Source organism: Tupaia chinensis, unplaced genomic scaffold (assembly GCF_000334495.1).
Source record: "Tupaia chinensis unplaced genomic scaffold, TupChi_1.0 Scaffold000335_1, whole genome shotgun sequence".
Classification (NCBI taxonomy): Eukaryota; Metazoa; Chordata; class Mammalia; order Scandentia; family Tupaiidae; genus Tupaia; species Tupaia belangeri.
In genome coordinates, this window is record NW_006159829.1 from 2,402,369 (window position 1) to 2,422,566 (window position 20,198).

Below are 20,198 nucleotides of genomic sequence, written 5' to 3' on the forward strand. Positions count from 1 at the left end.
CCCTACAGGATTTGCGTTTCCACTTCTACATGTCCTCCCGTTGATGTTTTTACACTTCTTGCTAAAAGAATGACCCAGTACTTCAGTCTAAGGGTCATACGTTCTTTTAGTCACTTAGTTCCTTGGGAATCTTCCTGTGCTCCTTTGCTTGTGCCCTGTGTCCGCTCTCCTCGCCAAGCCTGTCCACACTGTCTCCTGAACATTTTGGACCCCATCCCGTCAGCGGCCCTCCACTGTATTCCTTTCTTTGCACCTCTGCCATCGCTCATGTATGTGATCACGTGGTCTCCCAACATCCTGTTTTCTTGCTTACTCCCTCCTCTTGTTCACAGCCCAGTGCATCCAGATGATCCTGTCAAAATTAAAGTCAGAGCCCATCCATCCTCCCACAGAACCCTGTCCCTTTCAGAGTCTGCATTGTGGCCCTTCAGCAGTCCTGTTATTCCCTCTCCCTCATTGTGCCTGCTAACCAATCACTTTTTCTTTGTGCTTCCGGGGCTCTTTGCCAGTCATCTGATCAGTAATTTGCCCAAACCCCAGTAGGTCCCCCCTTCTCTCAGTAGAATCCAGATTCCTTCTGTGGCCTGCCTGCCAGGATCTGCAGGAGCTATCTGGTGGCACATTCTCAGTTCTGCTGCTTGTGTCCTTGTAGTCTTTCAGAAGGCTCCCTGGGCCTCCGTCCTTTCTGCTCTGCTGTCATCCTGTTTTCGTGTCCTCATATTGTTCAGCCTTACTGAAAGTTCTTGTTTCTTGGTTTGCTTGCCCAATTTATCATGTTTCTGGTGCTAGCCTAGATAGCAGGGGCGCTGTGGTAGCAGGGCTCTCCCTCACGGTTTGGGTGCCGACGTTGCCAGCGCCCAGCAGGCAGAAGCATGTGCTCAGTAGGCACGTTGGTGAATGACTACGTGGCATCCTTGAGGAAGGGGAGTATTTTAAGTTTATGTATTTGCAGGGCTGGCAGGTGGCGTGATGGTTAAGGGTGCTGGACTCCCATCTGGCTGACTGTGGTTTGAGTCCTAGACTTGGTGGCTTGCTTTCTCACCACCATCCCCCTACAAACTCTGTCCCTCTCCAGTCAAATTAAAATAAATAAATAAATTTAAATAAAATAATTATTTTTTAAAAAGTTTATGTATTTGCTAGAGACTGATAGACATCCCTACATAAGATCCCCACACTGTGATCCACCTCTAACCTCAGCCAGCCCTGGTCGTGGGCTCAGGCACAGTTGGCACATACAGAGAGGCCTTGGTTTGAGCTCCGCGTCTTCCCTGTAGCTATGCCGAAGTGGAGTATCTTTTACAGAAGTTAGAAAACTAGGTCATAGAAGCAGAAAGTCTTAATAGACTAAAAGATGGTGAATTGACAGTCAAAGATTATGCCTATCGAAAGATAATATCTTAATTTACCGATTCCATCACACCTTCATTCCCAGCTTATCTTTGCAAAAGCAATTACACGGCTCGCAACAACTAATTTTATGCTCAGATACCGGGTCTAGGCAAGTGCTGTACAATGCTGCTGAAGACGCCATCGCAGTTGAATTCTTGAACGGTATCTTGTCATGTTCAGAGCACCTTAAAACCTTACTAGCAGGCATAAGAGCCTTTCCTAAATCTCCAGTGCACTCTGGGTATCAATCCTCTTCAGCAGCTTCCAAGGAGGGAATGCTGCTCATTATCTGAACCCAGAATGGTAATAAAATACTGGGTCATCAGAAATAACATGATGCATTTTTTTATAGGAAAACAGAAAAAATACGTCCTGACATTTCTGACGACCCAATAAATTCAGTCTGTGGAGTTTACTAAAACATGGGTGTGTTCGGTTGGATTTATACAAAGTATTGTCACCAAACTGGAGTGGGAAGAATAGCAGTGGAAAGTGACATTGTGTTTAATTTAAAACATCAGCCTTCTAATTGGAATGGGAACATGCTCAAGCGATTTAGGACTCCGTGCGTTTGTGAAAACTTTGAGTTCCATGAGCTGCACTGCGCCGTTCCACAAATGCCTGCTAAATGTAGTGGGGGGAGTCCTTCGGGGGATGTTTCCTCAGTTCACTTCCAGAGGACTCTCTCCAGAACAGTCCTGTGGTCTCCAGTGTTTGTTTTAGGTGTTTTCATTCAATTCCTGATGGCCTGCCAGAAACGGAAGCTGTTTTTTCTGGTAGAGGAGCAAGTCGATGTGCATTAAAAATTTGAAGACTTGGGACCAGTGTAATGGTTACGTCACTGGACTCCCACATAGTTGACTGTGGTTCGAGTCTTGCACCCAACGACTGAAGACTCACACCAGGTGCATGTGTGTATGTGCCCAAGATCCTGAGAGGAAAATGAAGGAGAAGGGATTGCAGCATGGTATTCCCCCCACCCCTGGGGGCGGGGGCAGTGATTTTTTTGCTTTCTGTCTCTCTGTATCTCTCTGGTGAGCGCACCCATCCCATAGAAAAATCTCTCTTAAAAAAATAAAAACTCAGAGACTGATTTTGATGGATATTAATATTGTTGATGCCAGAAAGGACCAGAGTCTTAGAGTATTTCTTTCCAGGATGCAGGGGGAGGGGTATCATCTAGGAAAAAGGTTAGAAAGCATACAAGAGTGTAAAAGAAACTTTAAAAGGAGACTATGGGGGGAACAGCAGTTAGCGTAATGGCTATGTCCCTGGACTCCCATGTGGTCGACCACGGTTTGAGTCCTGGACCTGCTGGCTTAAACTCACGCCGGGTGCTTGTGTGTGCGTGCCCATGATCCTGGGATGAGAATGGAGGAGAAGGGATTGCAGTGTGGCCATCCCTTGGGGGTGGGGTGATTTCTTGCTTTCTGTCTCTCTGTTTGTCTCTGTCTTTCTGGCGGGCGCACGTGCCCTATAGCAAAAACCTCTCAAAAAAAAGAAGACTATGGGGACCAGCAGATGGCATCATGATTACATCGCTGGACTCTCACAGGGTTGACTACTGTTTGAGTCCCGTACCCTGTGACTTAAAACTCACACCGGGCACGTGTGCATGCATTCCCAAAATCCCAAGAGGAGAATGGAGAAGGGGGTGCAGTGTGACCATCCTTTTGGGAGGCGATTTCTCTCTGTCTCTGTTTCTGTCTTTCTTGGGAGCACACACGCTCTATAGCAAAAATCTCTTAAGAAAAAAAGTTTAAAAAGGAGAATGTGGGACAGCAGAGCAGGAGAAAGAATAATCCTTTATTACTGCATCTTTGGAGATTGTGATTATAGTAGGCAGAGTGATGGTTCCTAAAGATACCTATGTCCAAATCCCCAAAAACCTGTGCAGGATGTTTGGCAGCACCTGCAAGGACATTGAGAGAAGTGTTATTTGCATTTCCATCTCCCTTTTTTTTTGGAGAAGTGTTCTGTTTTGTTTTGTTTTTGCTATAGGGCGTGTGTGCTCGCCAGAAAGACAGAGAGAGACAGAAAGCGAGAAATCACCCCCCAGGGGGATGGCCACACTGCAATCCCTTCTCCTCCATTCTCCTCTCGGGATCCTGGGCGCGCACACACACGCACCCGGCGTGAGTTTAAGCCACCAGGTCCAAGACTCAAACCGCGGTCAACTACATGGGAGTCCAGCGACATAGCCATTACACTAACTGCTGGTCCCATTCCACCTCCCTTTTCCCCCAAACCAAGGAAATCATTATTCATCAGTAGTAAAATTACTGTGTGCATTTGATGTTAGTTCTAGGTAAGGTATAAGTATAGCGTGTACATTGGCTTCTTTATTTTGAACTTGCCAGATGCTTGCGTTTGACGGCGAGAGGGAAAAAGAGAGAGAGAAGGAAAATGTGAAAGCAGCCTTCATAGGGACGGTCACAACATAGTCCCTTCTCCTCCACTTCTTCCCCTCTGGATTTGGGGCACAAAGGCACATACACGTGGCGTGTTTTTCAAGGCACTGGGCCCAGGACTTGAACTGCATGGTCAGCCATGTGAGATCCAGCTCACGTAATCACTAGGCCATGGGCTGGTCCAGCTTTCTTTCTTTTCAATCTTAAAATATAAATGTAAGTGTATACACACACACACACACACACACACACACACATATATACACACACATAAAATAAATAAATGTATTTCCTTTTTTAATTTTTTTATTTAAATAAAATTTATTGCTGTAGGGCGCATGTGCTCACAAGAAAGACAGAGACAGAGAGACAGAAAGTGAGAAATCACCCCCCAGGTGGGATGGTCATGCCGCAATCCCTTCTCCTCCATTCTCCTCTTGGGATCCTGGGCATACACGCACACACGCATGGTGTGAGTTTAAGCCACTGGGTCCGGAACTCGAACTGCGGTCGACCTCATGGGAGTTCAGCGACATAGGCATTACGCCAACTGCTGGTCCCAATAAATATATCTCTTTACCATGAATACACTGAGAATTTAGTCAGGAAAATTGGTTATTTCTAAACTCTGCAATAAGAGATCTTGGAGAAGTGGATGTTTCAGAGCGGCCAAGTATTATTTTGTTTTCCGGGTGTTACCAGGGAGGCCGCTCTTGAATCAGTCCCAGCAGTGAGCTGTGGCACAAGGAGCTGGTGTCACCCAGGGTGCAGTGGGCCTTGGTGTGCCCTGGTTTTGAACTTCAGGTGTCGATGTGATCAAAGCTATGTTTATCCAAGGGAAACCGGCATTTAGTGTGCACTGGATGGTGAAGTGGCAAGCTTGGAGTCAGGAGACAGAAGCACTTTTGTGGGAATTTCCAGACTTCACCAGCTCCTGTCCTTTGTAGATTAGGGGTTTGTCTGTTGGCAAGGATAGGCTGCAGAATTGATTTTGAGAGAGTTGTTGGAAGCTGCTCCTTCCTCTAGGCAAATCCCCTACCCCAGACCAGATGAGTTAAGGATTGGAGCTTGGGCTGGGTTTTGACTCTCATTGGCCCGCTTGGCTGGGCACCCTTGTGTATAGTACAACTTGTACTGCCATTTACATTGGCCTTGGATCAAAAAACCAGAGGGGGCAGTTTATACCTTTTTTAGGCCCACATTGAAGTCTGTAGGCAGCAAACATCTTTGCTGCCCTGATGAGAATTGAAGCTGACTTGACTTTTCCATGGTCCGCTCTGTCTCCCTCTCTCTGCTTCTCCCTCTCTCTGCTTCTCCCTCCCTCTGCCTCCCTCCCTTCCTCCCTCCCTCCCTCCTTCTCTCCCTCCCTCTGCCTCTCCCTGTGCTTGAAGTCACAGGATTGAGTTGTCTGAAAGCTCAGTTGTCCCACCTCACCCACTCGTGCTCTGGGAGAGCTGCCACGTGCCAGGTCCCAGAGCCAGGAATACAGTGACTGCACGCGCCCTGAGAGCGCACATACGCTGGGTTTCTGGCAGTGTTTTGTAGGTGTGCATGTTGTGATTTCTCTTTACTCACGGAAGCATGCTTTATCAGATTGTCGCAGCGCTGTGCCTTAATGAAATTCTTGGTGAGTTCAGGAACTTTTAAAAATTGTCTTGTAAGTTGTAATATAGCTTCAAATAATTGCTAATTTTTCAAAAACCAGTGCTGACTTTCTTTCAGAGACATTTTCATTTTAATATCAGTATCATTAACGAAAAACTTTCTGAATCACTCAAAAGAAGATTTAGTGGGTTGTGACTGCTTGCTCTTCATGTGAAGGGCAGCAGAAGGTTCCATCCTGTTGCCAAGTGAGTCTTCTACACATGCTACATGTTTTACAGACATGTTCTCACAAGACTTTCTCTTCTTCCCCGGAGAGATACAGGGCAAGAGTCACTGCTAACGCTTACCTTTCCACAGCCCCAGCAGAATGTCCCCTTTTCCATGGAGACTGCTGCTTCCCTGATGACTGCAGTCAAAGGTTACTTTCCAGCGCTCACATGCTAGAGACACTAGGCTGGGGGGGAGGAGTAGATTGCTGCTTATTAATTTTTAGAAACAAATAGGTTCACCGTCACCAGAAACACAGCGTTACTTGTGTGTTCCTAAATGTTTGTTTTTAAAAAAATCGTATTGCTGCTGCCTGGTCTTGAATAATAGGATCTTCTTGGTTTAGAAAGTGTTAAGCCCTTCTTAGATCTTGGCTTCAGAAAGTGGCACCAGAAGTTGGTATGCTTAGACAGATTTGGGGGAGGGTGTGATGGTGGAGTTGCAGAAATGTTTTTTTAAGTCTATGCGCTGTGTTCACCAATAAGAAAAGAAAAATAACATCATCTTGTCTACTTTAATTTTTTTCCCCAAAACTTTTCATTGTTCATAATAATGCTATCTGAGAAAAAAGGTATTCCTAAGTAAAACTAAGTAATTTGTCTAACTGATATTCTTTTAGCAAAGATTTCTGGTAATTAACCAAACCAAATGAACATTGCCTTTTTCGTTTTGTTTTTTGTTGTTGTTGCTGTTTTTTTTAGCATATGGATTTTTTTTTTTTTCAGTTTGTAACGGTCATTTTTGTGGGGGGGTATGTTTTAGGGCATCATTCAGAAGATAGTGGACAGTCACAAGGTAAAGCATGTGGCCTGCTATGGATTCCGTCTCAGTCACCTGCGGTCAGAGGAGGTTCACTGGCTCCACGTGGACATGGGCGTCTCCAGTGTGAGGGAGAAGTATGAGCTTGCCCACCCACCAGAGGAGTGGAAGTAAGATACAAACCTATTTTGGTGTGACGCACATGTGATTTGCTTTGGTTGTCAAGCCCTCACACAGGAGGGTGAATGTATGTGCTTAATTTTCACAGTGCTCCCCATTATGACTTCTGTCCAAATGAGATTGGTTAGTAATTGCTAACTGCCAGCCTTCTCTCCTAGACACCTGGTTGCCCTGGCTGTGGGCCTCCCAGCCTTCACTCCCAGCCTTCTGATTCTGTGTTTCATGCCGGGCTTCTGCTTGTCACGGCGCACACCAGCACTGTGTCTGCTCTGCATAGCACTCTGCCCTTCTCTCCTTTTGACTTCTGATCTCTTGCCATCCTTTTCCTGATATGCCTGTGAGGAAGTCTCCCCTGCGTAACCTCACTGGGACTCCTGGGGTACTATTATGCGTTACTCTGCAGCTCACCTGGAAGGAGTGGTTGTATATTTAGTATTCATACCCAGCACTGAAGTCAGCAGTTGTCCCAGGGACGCATATTTGAAACATTGGCAGTACACATTTTTTCAGGGTGAATTAAAAGAATTCTCTGGAATTATCCTTTCCCTGCTTTTCCCCAAAAAACTTTTTTCACTGTAAATTAAAATGTTAGTTGGAAATCATACATCTAGAATAGTTTTGAGAGAGATGCAGGTTGGAAAATGGACTTTCTCCTGGGCTCCTCGTTTTGACAGGGAGCACTGCAGAAATGAAGGCAGCTATTGAGGGAAGAGTGTGTCAGAGTCATCAGCTTTCAGTTCAAGGATCTATACTGATTGGACATTTTGGGATAAGAAAATGGACTTAGGTGAATTAATCTTAAGCTAGATAAAATCTTGTCCCAGTTACAGAATTCATTAAAATAATATAGTTGTATTTTCAAATTTATCAAATAGCCAAATGCAAGGTAATGAAATAACCCTGAGAACATAGGTTGGCTGGTTTCCATCAATGAGTAGGAAGATTTGACCTTCAGCTACTAAGTCAGTTATGCCAAGTAAGTGCTTGAAAACTAAGAATACCTGGAACCAGTAGATGGTGTAATGGCTATGTTGCTGGACTCCCATGTAGTTGACCGTGGTTCGAGTCCTGAGCCTGGTGGCTTAAACTCACTCTGGGCACGTGTGTGCGTGCCCAAGATCCCAAGAGGAGAATGGAGGAGAAGGGATTGTGGCATGGCCAATAAACAAAAACCCTACAAAAAAAAAAAAAAACGGACCAGCAGTTAGTGTAACGGCTATGTCGCTGGACTCCCACGTAGTCGACTGCGGTTCACGTCCCGGACCCGGTGGCTTAAAATTCATGCTGGGCGCGTGTGCGTGCGTGCCCAAGATCCCGAGAGGAGAATGGAGGAGATGGGATTGCGGCGTGGCCATCCCCCCTGGGGGGTGATTTCTCACTTTTTGTCTCTCCGTCTCTCTCTGTCTGTCTGGCGAGCGCATGCACCCTATAGCAAAAAACCTCTTAAAAAAAAAACACTAAGAATACCTAAAAGTTAGATAAAAATACCCATACATGTTTTATTTAACACAGTCCTCTTCTTAGGTTAGATAGACATGTCAGAGGTGAACTTCATTTTAATGACATTCTTAGAGATCAATAAAGTATTTATAAACCCAAACCTCTGAGTATAGTACCTTCATCTTTGTTCTTTTAAGTCAAATTATTTTATCTTATTTCAATAAAACTGAATAGGTACTACTTTATTAATTGGTCCTGAATTCTCAAAAGTAAGAACAATCCAGATGGGCCTTGGATAGAACTTCTTATAGGCTGATCTTGTTCGAGTGAAAGGCAATTGGGATGTTGCTGTTGCGAATTATACCCACAGTGATGACGTGAGTACATTATCATCTCCAGTGACCGCAAGGAGCCAGACGTTTTGCCAGCCATATGCTGTTTCTAAGAGGGACCTAAATGTATATTTCATTTAACTCTCCCAGACCTTGTGAGGCAGACTGCTGTCCCCCTTCTATAGTGAAACAGGCATAACAGAATTAGGAAGTTGTTGTCATATAGTTTGTAACACAGGTGTGATCAGAATTTGGCTGGCTGGCTGACTCAAAGTACAGGTTTTGAAGATCCATGTGGCTCTCTCAGTAGGAACAATGTAGTCTTAAAAACTCTGAAAATGTAGTGAGGCTTTTCAGATTAGTGGATATTAGGTGGAGGTAAAGACAGAAGAAAGCATGACTGAGATACTGTTGTTACGTGGTATTTTCAAAACTACGAGGGCTAATACTGATTGTTCTATACATATGCTTAAAAGGAGAGGGAGTTCTAGGTGCCAGTGAGGAACAGCAGACTGAAAAATAACCAAGCAGATCTGGGTAGATCCAAATAGAAACTTTAGAAAGTAAAAGATAAGCGGGCTGGCAGGTGGCGTTGTGGTTGAGACACTGGACTCCCACGTGGCCAACCGCCATTCGAGTCCTTGACCTGGTGGCTTTTTCTCTCTCTCTTTCTGGTCAAATTGAAGAATAATGATAATAACTAATTCTTTTAAAAATTATAAGATAGATAAATAGCAGATTAGACATAGCTGAAAAATTAGTAAGCATGAAGATGGATCTAAGAATTGTTGAAAGCATAGAACAGAGGTGAACAGGTAGGGACTGAAAGCATGTTGGTATAGGACGAAGATTGCGAAGATCAGCTCTTTCTTTTAGACCCTCTATAAGAAGAAGATTTAAAAAATAAATTAAATGACAGAATAACACATTCATAGTCTTGAGAAAAAGTAACTGGCAACCATATTTGTTTGCCCAGTTGAAGTAACATCCAAGGCAGGGTGATAATAAAGACATTTTCTACAGAATTTACCTTCAAAGGAAACTGACAAAAATCCTTCCAGAGAAAGGAAAAGTATCTCTGAAGGAGGATTCCGGTGCAAGAAGAAAAACAGTGGGTAGATGCTGCTATACGTGTGTGCCGAACTCTGGTGGTTCAAGAAGAGAGCCTTGCCGCCTGAGAGCTGAGGCCACATGGGAGGCTGGGGCTCTCACCAGGCCGGTTTGGTAGCGCACATGTACCTATGGGCCTTGCCGGCTGAGGAGCCGAGGCAGGAGAAGAGTGGGGTGGCAAGACCCTGTCAAAAACACCTCTCCCCCCTGCACTCTCTCCCTCATAGTAACAAAAAAGAAAACCAAAAGGAAAGCATTTGTTCCATCAAATAGAAGTAACGATCAGATTGTCAATTTGACAGACTCCCACAGGAGGCCGAAGAGTAAGCAGCAAGGGAGCCGAGTACACCAGGCAGATAATAACTGGGGGGGAAGGTGGTTACTGCTTTCCTAGGACTATGAACAAAGTAGAGAGCCATTGTGAAAAGCAGTGTTCGGATTGAGTATAACAGATCCCCCTGCATCCTGACAGAGGTCCATTCACCAGCCATGCAGCGACCGTTCTTCACTCAGCAGCCCGCATGCCAGCCTTCTGGTTTTCCTCTTCTTTTTGACTACTTGTAGCCTTCTGCTTCTTAGCCTTTACATTTGGGGGTGTTCTAGTCACCTCTTTTCTTACTCTACTTTCCCCAGCCCCCTCTCTTTGCCATTAAATTCGCACATTTGATTGGGTGGACCCAAGGAAACCAGCAAATTGGCTGCTGTAGTACTCAGGTAACAGCGTACAAGGTGGCCAGGGTGAGGGTATAACAAGCCAGGACAAGCATCGTATAGGGGTGTACCTTGAAGGTGGACCTGAAGGACCTGCTTATGGGTCTTTTAGAGTATAAACCGTCCAGTCAAACCTGTAAATCATGCCTTCTCAGAAACCTTAGTGAGCTCTCTTCTCTCCTCTCACCCCTCACCTGGAGCCCCTCTGGAGTTTCGGGTTACCTTAGTCCTTATCTGATGCATTTTCTTGCTTCCTCTACTCGAATGACATTGGTCCCTTTGAAAGCTCAGTTTTCATTGAACTCCTCAATCTATTCAAGAATTATTTCTGTAAGTACTCAGGTTAGGATCTGGTTTGAGTAGATTGCCAGCTGTAAGTTCTTGAATACAATAGTTTTCCATCTTAATTTATGCTACCTATGTCTCCTTTCCCTGTTTTGCCTTACGGTTTCTACTTCTCAGATCTTGCCCCTGGCTTTCTTACTGGTTTTGGGTGGGCCATGCATATCACTTGTTGGGCCCTTGAACTTGGGGGTGGCTGTGCTGAGCAGGGTGAGTGCACACCTGCCCCTGCTTTCCCGTGGCTCTCTTTGGCCCAGAGCGCTCTGCCTAGCTGAGGCTCCTCACGATCTCTCATCAGCCCATAATGGTGTTAGTTTTTTGGGTTTTTTTTTTTTTTTGCTCTCCCCTCCCCTATTTATGAGAGGTGGGAAGGAAGGGGGACAGAGTCAGGTACTTTGGGCAGGTATTGCAGTGTTGCAGTCCTCCGCCCTGGCCTCCCAGTTAGCTAGGATTATCACACCTGGTGTGTTCAGGTTGCCCTGGAACCAGACCTGGGCCTCCCTTTTAGCCTTTCTTCCATTGTGGCTGGGCCTCTGGTGACTTTTTATGAACCAGGACGGACATTATGTATTTGTTACACTTTCCTCCTTTGGGGACTTTATTTTATTCACTGCTCTATTCCTGGTCTTAGCAGTGCCTGATACATAATAGGTACCCAGTAAAACATACAAGAATGAAAATAGAATAAGCACACACGTGTGATAATGCAGTTGTAAGCCAAGAGGCAAAGTAATGTGAGAAACTTGTACTCTAGGAGCAGCAGCCTCAGTTAGTAAGTGTTGGCAACAGTGTTGCATGTGCCCACATGTTGCTTACATGGGCCATCACCGTGATGCTCAGCACTTGATGCATTTTACCAGACGGAATTGTTACTGTGTCACTACTTCTCTTGTTATTTTACATGTGAGAAAGCTCTGCCTTAGAGACTTAATAACTTTCCCTGGGGCAAAACAAGCTTAAACGGGTGGCAGGGTGCCAGTTGAATCCGCACACTCAGGCGTCCCTCCTCTACTACGTCGCTTTTTGTACTCACCTCATTCCACAGGAGGGGAATGTGAGGACAGCTGCCATTCCGGCTTTAGTTCTGAAAAGATCTTCATTTTCAAATACAGTATAACTGGGTACCAAATCCCACTCCTGGGTTTTTTGGGTTTTGTTTTTAAATTGATACATAATTGTGCCCTGGGAGGTTTTGGAATGTATATTGTTTTTTCATATTCTCTGCTGTCAGGTCTATTCATATTGACAAAGCTTAAGACACAAACTTGTTCATCTGCACGTGAGTTCCTCCTACCCCCCAGTAAGCTAACTTGGAGCACACGCTTTTAGTCAACGTTGTCTAAAGTAGGGTGCCATTCAAGGTTCCGGGGCATGTCATTGGGAAAGGGCTGCTTTGATAAATAACTACCCATTGGAAGAAGAGCAACAGAATTGGAACCTGCCTCAAACAGTACTTAATCCATGTGAGATGGACAAGAAGTGAAACAACACAGCCTAAAAAAAAGTTTAGTGGAAAATAAATTCACTTTGTCTGTGGCCCTAATGGTTAGGAAGATTTTCTTAAGTCTTCACAAATGCGTACTATCAAAGAAGGATAGAAAATTTGACTATATTAAGACATTCTTAGAAGTTCAAAACAAGGGATGGTATCAGGCATTCTTCTGCTGTTTAATATGAAAACTGTATACCGACCACTCAGTGAGTGAGTGAGGGACATGAAAGTATTTTCCTAGAAGAGAAAACAAGACTTGTCTTACATTGTCCCACTGGCAAAGTAAGTGGTCTGACAGTACCCTAGCTGGAGAGGCTATGGACCCTCAGGGGCTTTCCTCTACTGCTAGGGTACTGTCTGTCATTGACAGTGGAGTCAGTACATACCTCCCATCCTGCTCGTCCACTCAGGTTCTGTCTTTGGGAGACTCCAGCTCTTCTCCCTGCAGTAGACTAGAGATGTGGAATGCTCCTAGAACAGCCAGTGACAGTTGAGTCACATGGAGAACATTCGTTTACTGGAGTGTTATGCAAGCCAGAATGCATGTGCTACAGGTACATGCAAGATGGATGAACTTAGCCATATAAGGCTGGGGCGGACATTACGTCCACACACAATAGTGAGTGTTCGAAATACCACTGGATTGTGCACTTTAAAATGGTTATTGTTTTGTTTGGTTCATTGGACCTGAGTTTTGAAAAATCCCAGATGGGCAGAAGCATGTGGAGAGGTAGTTGGAAGGTGTAGAACCTCCGTAGGGGCAGTGGTGGCCTGTAGCTCTGCAAACCCTTATGACCCACAGGAGCCTGGTCTGAACATGGGGTCTCAGGCTGGTCTGCGTATCCCTTCTGTGTGTGCACACACCTACTCCAGCACTTTCTGCAAGAACTCAGCTGCTGGAGAGCTAAGTAGGTAGTATTTGGGGGAGCTTCATTCGGCCAAACTATACATTACAGTACCCAAGGTATCACACAGGGTCTCGTACTGTTAGAGAGCTTTCCATCAAACAGATTTAAACTTAATTCAATATTAGTTAACTAAATTTAGATGCCTAAATTTTAGTGATTTGAAATCCCCCAGGTAGAGTGGCCTGGTTGGTGTCTGGCTGGGTTTATTTGATATAACTAGTCCTTTCAGATGTAGGATTCAGGGCTTAAGGGCCAGATCTGAGAGGGCTATCTCAGCATGTGAGAAAGCACTCAGACCTTTTCAGAGCAAGTAAAAGAAAATCCTTTCAGTTGTTATCAAGATGTGGTTCACATTCTCACGTTCAGTGCCTCTCTCTTCACTGCTGTTTAAAACTCCTAACGTGGACAGAGATGCCCCTGCCCATACCTTTGCACCTTTGCAGGAGAAAACTATCTTTATGTTAAAAGAAAGGTGTATTTTTTCACGATGACAAAAGAAAATGAATAATGATGGTTTAGGACTTTTTAGATTGTATTTTGATACCGTTTTCTGCGTTACCTTGCAGTGCCATTCTACATTAATTTGAAAAATCATTCTAATTCTGTAAGAGTTCTCAAACAGATTCAAAACATCAAGAAACAGAAAATGGGCGATCTGGCAAATCTGGAAGTGAAACCTTTACAAAGCAGGATGAACTTCACAATTACTGACTTGTCTATTAAACACTTACCGACTGCTTTTGTACTGCACATTGACAGTACGAAGATGATAAAGTTATTTTTCTCTGCAAACAGTGGTGAATGGAATTGCTGTCTTCAGTCCCGCTCAGCACATGGTTGGTGTATAACCAGCTACACGTGTCTGTGGGTTGACTCTGTACCCTGCAGCTTTACTGAGTTCCTTTACTACTTCTAAGAGGTTCCTCTGCATTCTTTAGGGTTTTTTTATGTACTGGGTCATCGGAAAAGTCATGATGCATTTTTACATAGAAAAATGTATTACAGCTTTTCCAGTGGCCCAGTATATCCCTAGGAATAAAGCTGACCGAAGAGGCGAAGATCTCTACAGTGGAAACTATAAAAAGTGAAGAAAGAACTTCAAAAAATAGACCAGAAAACCCAGAAGGATATTCCTTGTTCTTGGGTTGGAAGAATCTATATAATTAAAATGTCTATACTATCAAATTAACTTACAGATTCAGGGCAGTTCCTATCTTCACAGAAATAGAAAAACAAATCATAAAATGTGTGTGGAACCCTGAAAGACTCCCTATCACCGAGGCAGTACTGTGTGAAAAGAATGAAGAATGCCTAACTTCAAGTATATTGTAAAGCTGTGTACCCCTCAGCCAGACTCCCCAGGTGTGAAAATCTCACATGAACATACAATAGCTATTAAGATTGGGAATTAGGGACCAGCACTTAGCGTAATGGCTTTGTTGCTGGACTCCCACGTAGTCGACTGTGGTTCGAGTCCTGGACCCAGTGGCTTAAACTCACACCAGGCGCGTGTGTGTGTGTGCCCAAGATTCCTAGAGGAGAATGGAGAAGGGATTGTGGCATGGCCATCCTCCCTGGGGGGCGATTTCTTGCTTCCTGTCTCTCTGTCTCTCTGGCAAGTGCCCTATAGCAAAAGCCTCTCCCCCCAAAAACAAAGACTGGGAAATTAGGTGATGCAGTACTGTCAACCCCTGTACAGGCCTTAGTCAAATTTTGCAATGGCCACTTGATATCCCTTTCCTGATCCAGGATCCATTTCATCACATTGTCACTTCCCTGTCTCATTGTCTCTTCTCTAGTCTGGGACATTCCCTCATTCTGTCTACGTCATTCATGACCTTGACATATTTGAAGAGTACTAACAGGTTACTTTACTGTGTTCCTCCATTTGGGTTTGGCTTGTATGTTTTTGATTCCTTAAAGTTATACATTTTGGGCAAAACTGCCAAAATCAGGGTGTTGTTCTCGTCTCAGCATGACACATCAGGAAGTCCACGACAATGTGACTCCATTCACAGGTGATTCTAAATTGGGCCTTTGGGGTGAGATGTGTGTGATAGCTCCATTTCTCCACTATTCGGTTACTAGTCTCCTTTGTAACAAGTGTCTTATCGGGAGACACACTGAGACTGTGCAGGTACCCTGCTGTTAATTGTCTTTTTACCCACTCATGGATGATTCTGTCTTGGCAGCAATCGTTACTGTAACTTTTGCTAGATGATTACTTTCTGGTTCCATCCTTCCTTGTGTGTGTTTTCTTTAATTGGACGTTTATTATCAAACAAGCCATCCGCAGCACATTGTTCATGAGGATCATCTGTGTTGCTCCGTGAAGCTGTATTTTTCTTTGACTGCACATGGACCGACTAGCTCATCCTTCTCAGTGTCAGGGTTATCATCTTCTTAGTCCAGTTCAGCTTTTCAGAAACCTGTTGTGTGGCTCCCTGTCGAGTCGGGAGGCGTGTGGGGGTTTAATCTTAGTGCACCTTGTTGGCAGCAGGGTTGAGGGTGCAGGATGTCTTTGGCACTGGTAGGAACATGTTGCCCAGTAGGCGCAAAAGGATGATTTTATTTCAGGCCTCCACGGTGAGGCAGGTATCAAAGAAGAGGAAACACTCAGATTACACCAGACTCTTAGAATAATAATGGAAGTGTAAGGAAAATAATGAGTTTCCTGGGGGCAGGGGAGTGCGGATGGGATGTCAGCTCTAGAGAGGCATAGCATGAAGGTGTCAGGTGCTGCAGCTTAGGGACTGAGGAAGGGTGACCAGCCTGGGACTGAATTAGACCCGAGAGAAGTTTCAGTAGGCTTGTGTGTGACCCATGGTAGCCTGCTGTGTGTGAAGCAGGGACCCTAACCTGGCCTGAAGGCTTTGCCTAGCTCCACAGAAGCATGCCCAGTTCAAGTTCCTGTCTGCCTTTAAGCCTCCTAGCTCCATTCTGCCTTTGGCCATTTGTGCCCTCTCACCCTCTGGAGCTCCCTACTTACTTACCTCTTATGGCCATGGACCTTGGGGATGTTACACAATTCCCTAAAACTTTTTCCCAGATGTGAAAATGGGGCAGGTATTACCCTGAGTATTATTTCCTGCCCAGACACTTGCAGTCACCTCCTCGTCTTCCTTCTCCTTGCTTTGGCTCCTGTTGTTGGTTCCCCATTATGTAGCCTAATCATGAAAAATGTAAACCCCATCATGTCACTGCTCTGCCTGGGGTGCTCCAGGGACTTCCTTTCTCACGGAGGACTTGCAGGGGCCTGAGTGATCTGCCTCTCCAGATTGCCCCTGTGCGACTCCCCACTTCTGCCATTGCTCGCGTTCAGGCTGCCCCTGCTGCCTTTGCCTTCCCAAGCATCCTCCAGTCCCAAGGCTTTCCAGTCTGCCCCGTCTGTCAGAACGCTATTCCCTGGCCATAGCTACACAGTTTCCTTCCTCTCTGCCTTTACTTAGATCTTTGCTCAAATATCATATCAGAGTGTTCTTCACTGGGCATTCTTCATAAAATAATGCTTTATTATTTTATAAATAATATTTTATAAATAATGCTGGAACTATACGTGAGCCGTGGTTGGTGCTGAAATGAGTTTCGTTGAGTGATTGCTAGCACAGTAAACCTTAGAGACAGGCCATGTATTACAATGTGCCAGTGACTGTTGGTGTTTTGTGTTTCTGGGCTCATTTATTTCTTCCAGCATTCTTGAGAAAACTGAAACGCTTGATGGTGATGGGCTGACAGTGAGTAAGTGATATGGCCAGAGCTCAGGCATACGTACTCTTCATTCAAAGCTTGTATTCTTTTTGATTCTCATTATTAAAAAAAAGAAGGCCCATCACATGTTTGCTGAACTTGCTGTCATGCACTGAGTGTCCAGCACATGTTTGTTGGTGCCATTAGCACCAGGATGCTCATGTTGAGACAGGGCTGTGGCGCCCATGATGGGTTTGGGGTCTCAGGTTCGTTATCTCATGGTAATAACGCAGATATCCAGAGCGTCCTGTGACCCATTTGAATCCTGACCAAGTAACCTTAGAACTCATTCCTTATTTTGCTGAGCATGATTTTCCTTGTCTGCTCATTTTTTTTTTCAAAAAGAATTATTTCCTTTATTTTATTTATCATTATTGTTATTTTTAATTGACAGCATAGATTACCTATAGTAAGTGATCGAAATCTTGTGGAAATGGAATCTGATTATCTGGCAATCATGTATTTTAACATAAGGCAGACATTTAAAAATTTCAGCTTGTGTATGTGTATTCAACTTCTCTTTCTCTAAAGATACCATTAAATTGTTTAATAGTAAGGGCTAGCAGGTGGTGTGGTTAAAGCGACTAGATCCTACATGGCTGACTCTGCTGTTCAAGTCCTGCACCTGGTGGCTTGAAAATGATGCCTGGCATATGTGCATACATGCACAAAATCCTGAGGAGAATGGAGAGAAGGGATTTCAGTGTTGCCACCCCTTCTGGGGAGTGAGTTCTCATCCCCCCATAGGTCTCTGGTGAGCCCAAACACCAAAAAAAAGTCATAAAAAGATACCATTGGGAAAGGCGGACCGTTGAATGGAAGGCTATACTTGAATGCCCAATAAAGGCCTCACATCCAGAATACGTGAAGAACATCCACAAATTAGCAGGGAATGTGGAGAGGAAGGGCAGGTAATCTAGTAGGTAAAAAGGACAAAAACCTTGAACAGACATTTCAAAAGGAAGATATCCAGAATGGCCAATGTGAATATATGAAGAAGTGGTCAGTTTCATCAGTCATCAAGGAAATGGCAGCTGGAACCACCAGGCACTATTAGAATGTGCTCATCAGAATGGTGAAAAGGAGAAAGGTAGAAAATGCCGAGTGGCTGGAAGGGTACAGAGGAGCCCGCACCCCCCGTGTGGCTGGCGGGGTCTCACCCGCTGCAGCTCTCTGGCATGCAGTTACAGTATCTGCCCCAGGTGACGCGCATGTCCGTTTTGATCCAGTGATTATAGTGCTGGGTCTATACTCAACACACATGCGTAGATGTGTGTATATTTACCAGAAGACGTGTGAGAGTGTGACTGTGAGTAAACATCACGCACACGCAGAGAGCAAGAAAGACAGAGGACCGCTAGTGGAGTTTGTTTGACCGTTTTCCTTCCTTCTTTCCTTCCTTCCCTGCTTCCCTCCTCCCTCCTTTCCTCTCTCCTTCCCTTTCCCCCTTCCTGTGCCTTTATTCTTTGCACTTGCCAGAAGATGTGTGCACTTGCCAGGAAAGCCGGGACTTGGGGTGGGGGTAGGAGTGAGAAAACACCCCCACAGGGGACGGTCACTCTGAAATCCTTTTCCCTGCATTTCTCCTTTCAGAATTGGGGCACTCATGGCTAGTGGGAATTTAAAGCTGCCAGGTCTAGAATTCAAAGTGCGTAATTGACCAGTGGGATCCAGGTGACTTATACACCACACCATCCACTGGCCCCATTCTTTCTTTTTTTCTGTATGAGTGAGAGAGCCAGAGACAAACAGACCACTGTGCCATTGTCCAACCCTTCAAGCATTCTTTTTTTTTTTTTTTTGAGAGAGAGATTTTTGCTATAGGGCGCGTGCACTCACCAGACAGATAGAGACAGAAAGCGAGAAATCACCCCTCAGGGGAGATGGTCACGCGGCAATCCCTTCTCCTCCATTCTCCTCTCAGGATCTTGGGCACGCACGCACACGCACCCGGCGTGAGTTTTAAGCCACCGGGTCCGGGATGCAAACTGCAGTCGACTACGTGGGAGTCTAGCGACATAGCCATTACGCTAACTGCTGGTTTCCTCCCTCAACCATTCTTGAAGCTTCACTTCCTGAGCAAATAAGTTACTTTTTAATGCTTGAGGGAAGAAAAAATAGTTCATAGTAGCACTATTCTTTTTTTCTTTTTTTTTTTAAAGAATTATTTAGTTTTTTTTTTATTCATTCATTCATCTTAATTTGACCGGAGATAGACACACACACAAAGAGAAGGAAAGTGAGAAAGCAAGCCATCAGGTCCAGGACTCTAACCATGGTCTGCCATGTGGGACTGTCCAATGCCTTAACCACCGCACCACCTGCTAGCACTATTCTTAACTGCCTGAAAGTGAACAAAAAACCCCACACAACTCAAATAGCCACTAATGGTACTATGGATAAATAACTGGTGTATCGTACAGTGAGTGCTTCTTCACCTAGGAACAAATGCAGATATTAGCTATGTCTCAGTCTCACAAGCAGTGCAGAGCGACCCTGACCCACAAGGCTGGGGATGTCCAGCTTCTCTTCATGTTCGTCTCCTTGTAGAGTCACCAAGCGCACTTTTGATGCATGCACTACTCTTGTGCTGAGAGATGAAAAAATTTGTGTTTAAAGAGTAATGGATTATATTTCCTTATTTTAAAAATCATACTTTAAAGTAATTGGCAATGCTATAATCATGATAATGTTATAATTGTACACTGAATTGAGAAAAATTAGGCATTTCTAACGGTTCTGTTTTGCAAATTATTTTTCAGGTACGAATTAAGAATTCGTTATTTGCCAAAAGGATTTCTAAACCAGTTTACTGAAGACAAGCCAACTCTGAATTTCTTCTATCAACAGGTAGAGGAGGGTGCTCTAATGTTCTTTGTGTTTCTTTGCTTCTTGTTTATTACATAATTTAATTTTTGAGTTAGATTAAACCTAACACCTGGGAGTGTATAAATTCATTGGCAGATGGCACGGAGAATCTTTTAATTATTGTGTATTGTGAGAAATTATGAATTACTGTATATGGTGAGAAGTTATGCATCATTGACATTTTGTGAACTTATATAAGCTGGGCAAGTTCTCAGAGAGACCATAAGTCTATACCATTGTTTTGTCTCTAATTCAAGTACAGTTGTCATGCTTACATATCAACTAATTGTCATACGTTGGAATTATTTCGGAGCCAACTATTCCCGTCTGATTTCTTTCTCTCTCTCTCTCTCTCTCTCTTTCTCTCTCTCTCTCTTAAAGTTTATTTCTTCCATAAGAGAGAGAGAGAGAAGCATCCCTATAGAGTCTTTACCCTACAACCCACTCCCAGCCTAGCAAGAAACTAGAAAAATCAAATAATTATAAGGGTATAGTAGTGAGTTAATTAGTGGATAGATTGTGAGGACTCAGAAATTGGACTGAAATGGAAATGAGTCAGGAAGAAAAGGGCAAGTTCAGGCATCCAGTGCCAGGAAATAGCAGTGGCGGGGCAGGGGCAGCCGAGGGGGGGGCG

General features: G+C 44.4%; 1 protein-coding gene across 11 annotated transcripts in view; it reads left to right on the forward strand.

The window, feature by feature from the left end:
* PTK2 (protein tyrosine kinase 2) overlaps window positions 1-20,198 on the forward strand; it is a 291,358-nt gene that overhangs the window by 97,789 nt on the left and 173,371 nt on the right. For 10 of the 11 annotated variants that reach the window (XM_014589190.2, XM_006152112.3, XM_006152113.3 and 7 more), the window contains 2 exons: window positions 6,438-6,604; window positions 19,459-19,546. In XM_014589190.2, the coding sequence (XP_014444676.1) occupies window positions 6,438-6,604; window positions 19,459-19,546 (255 nt within the window). The remainder of the gene's footprint in view (window positions 1-6,437; window positions 6,605-19,458; window positions 19,547-20,198) is intronic. The other variant, XM_006152119.3, reaches the window with a different exon arrangement.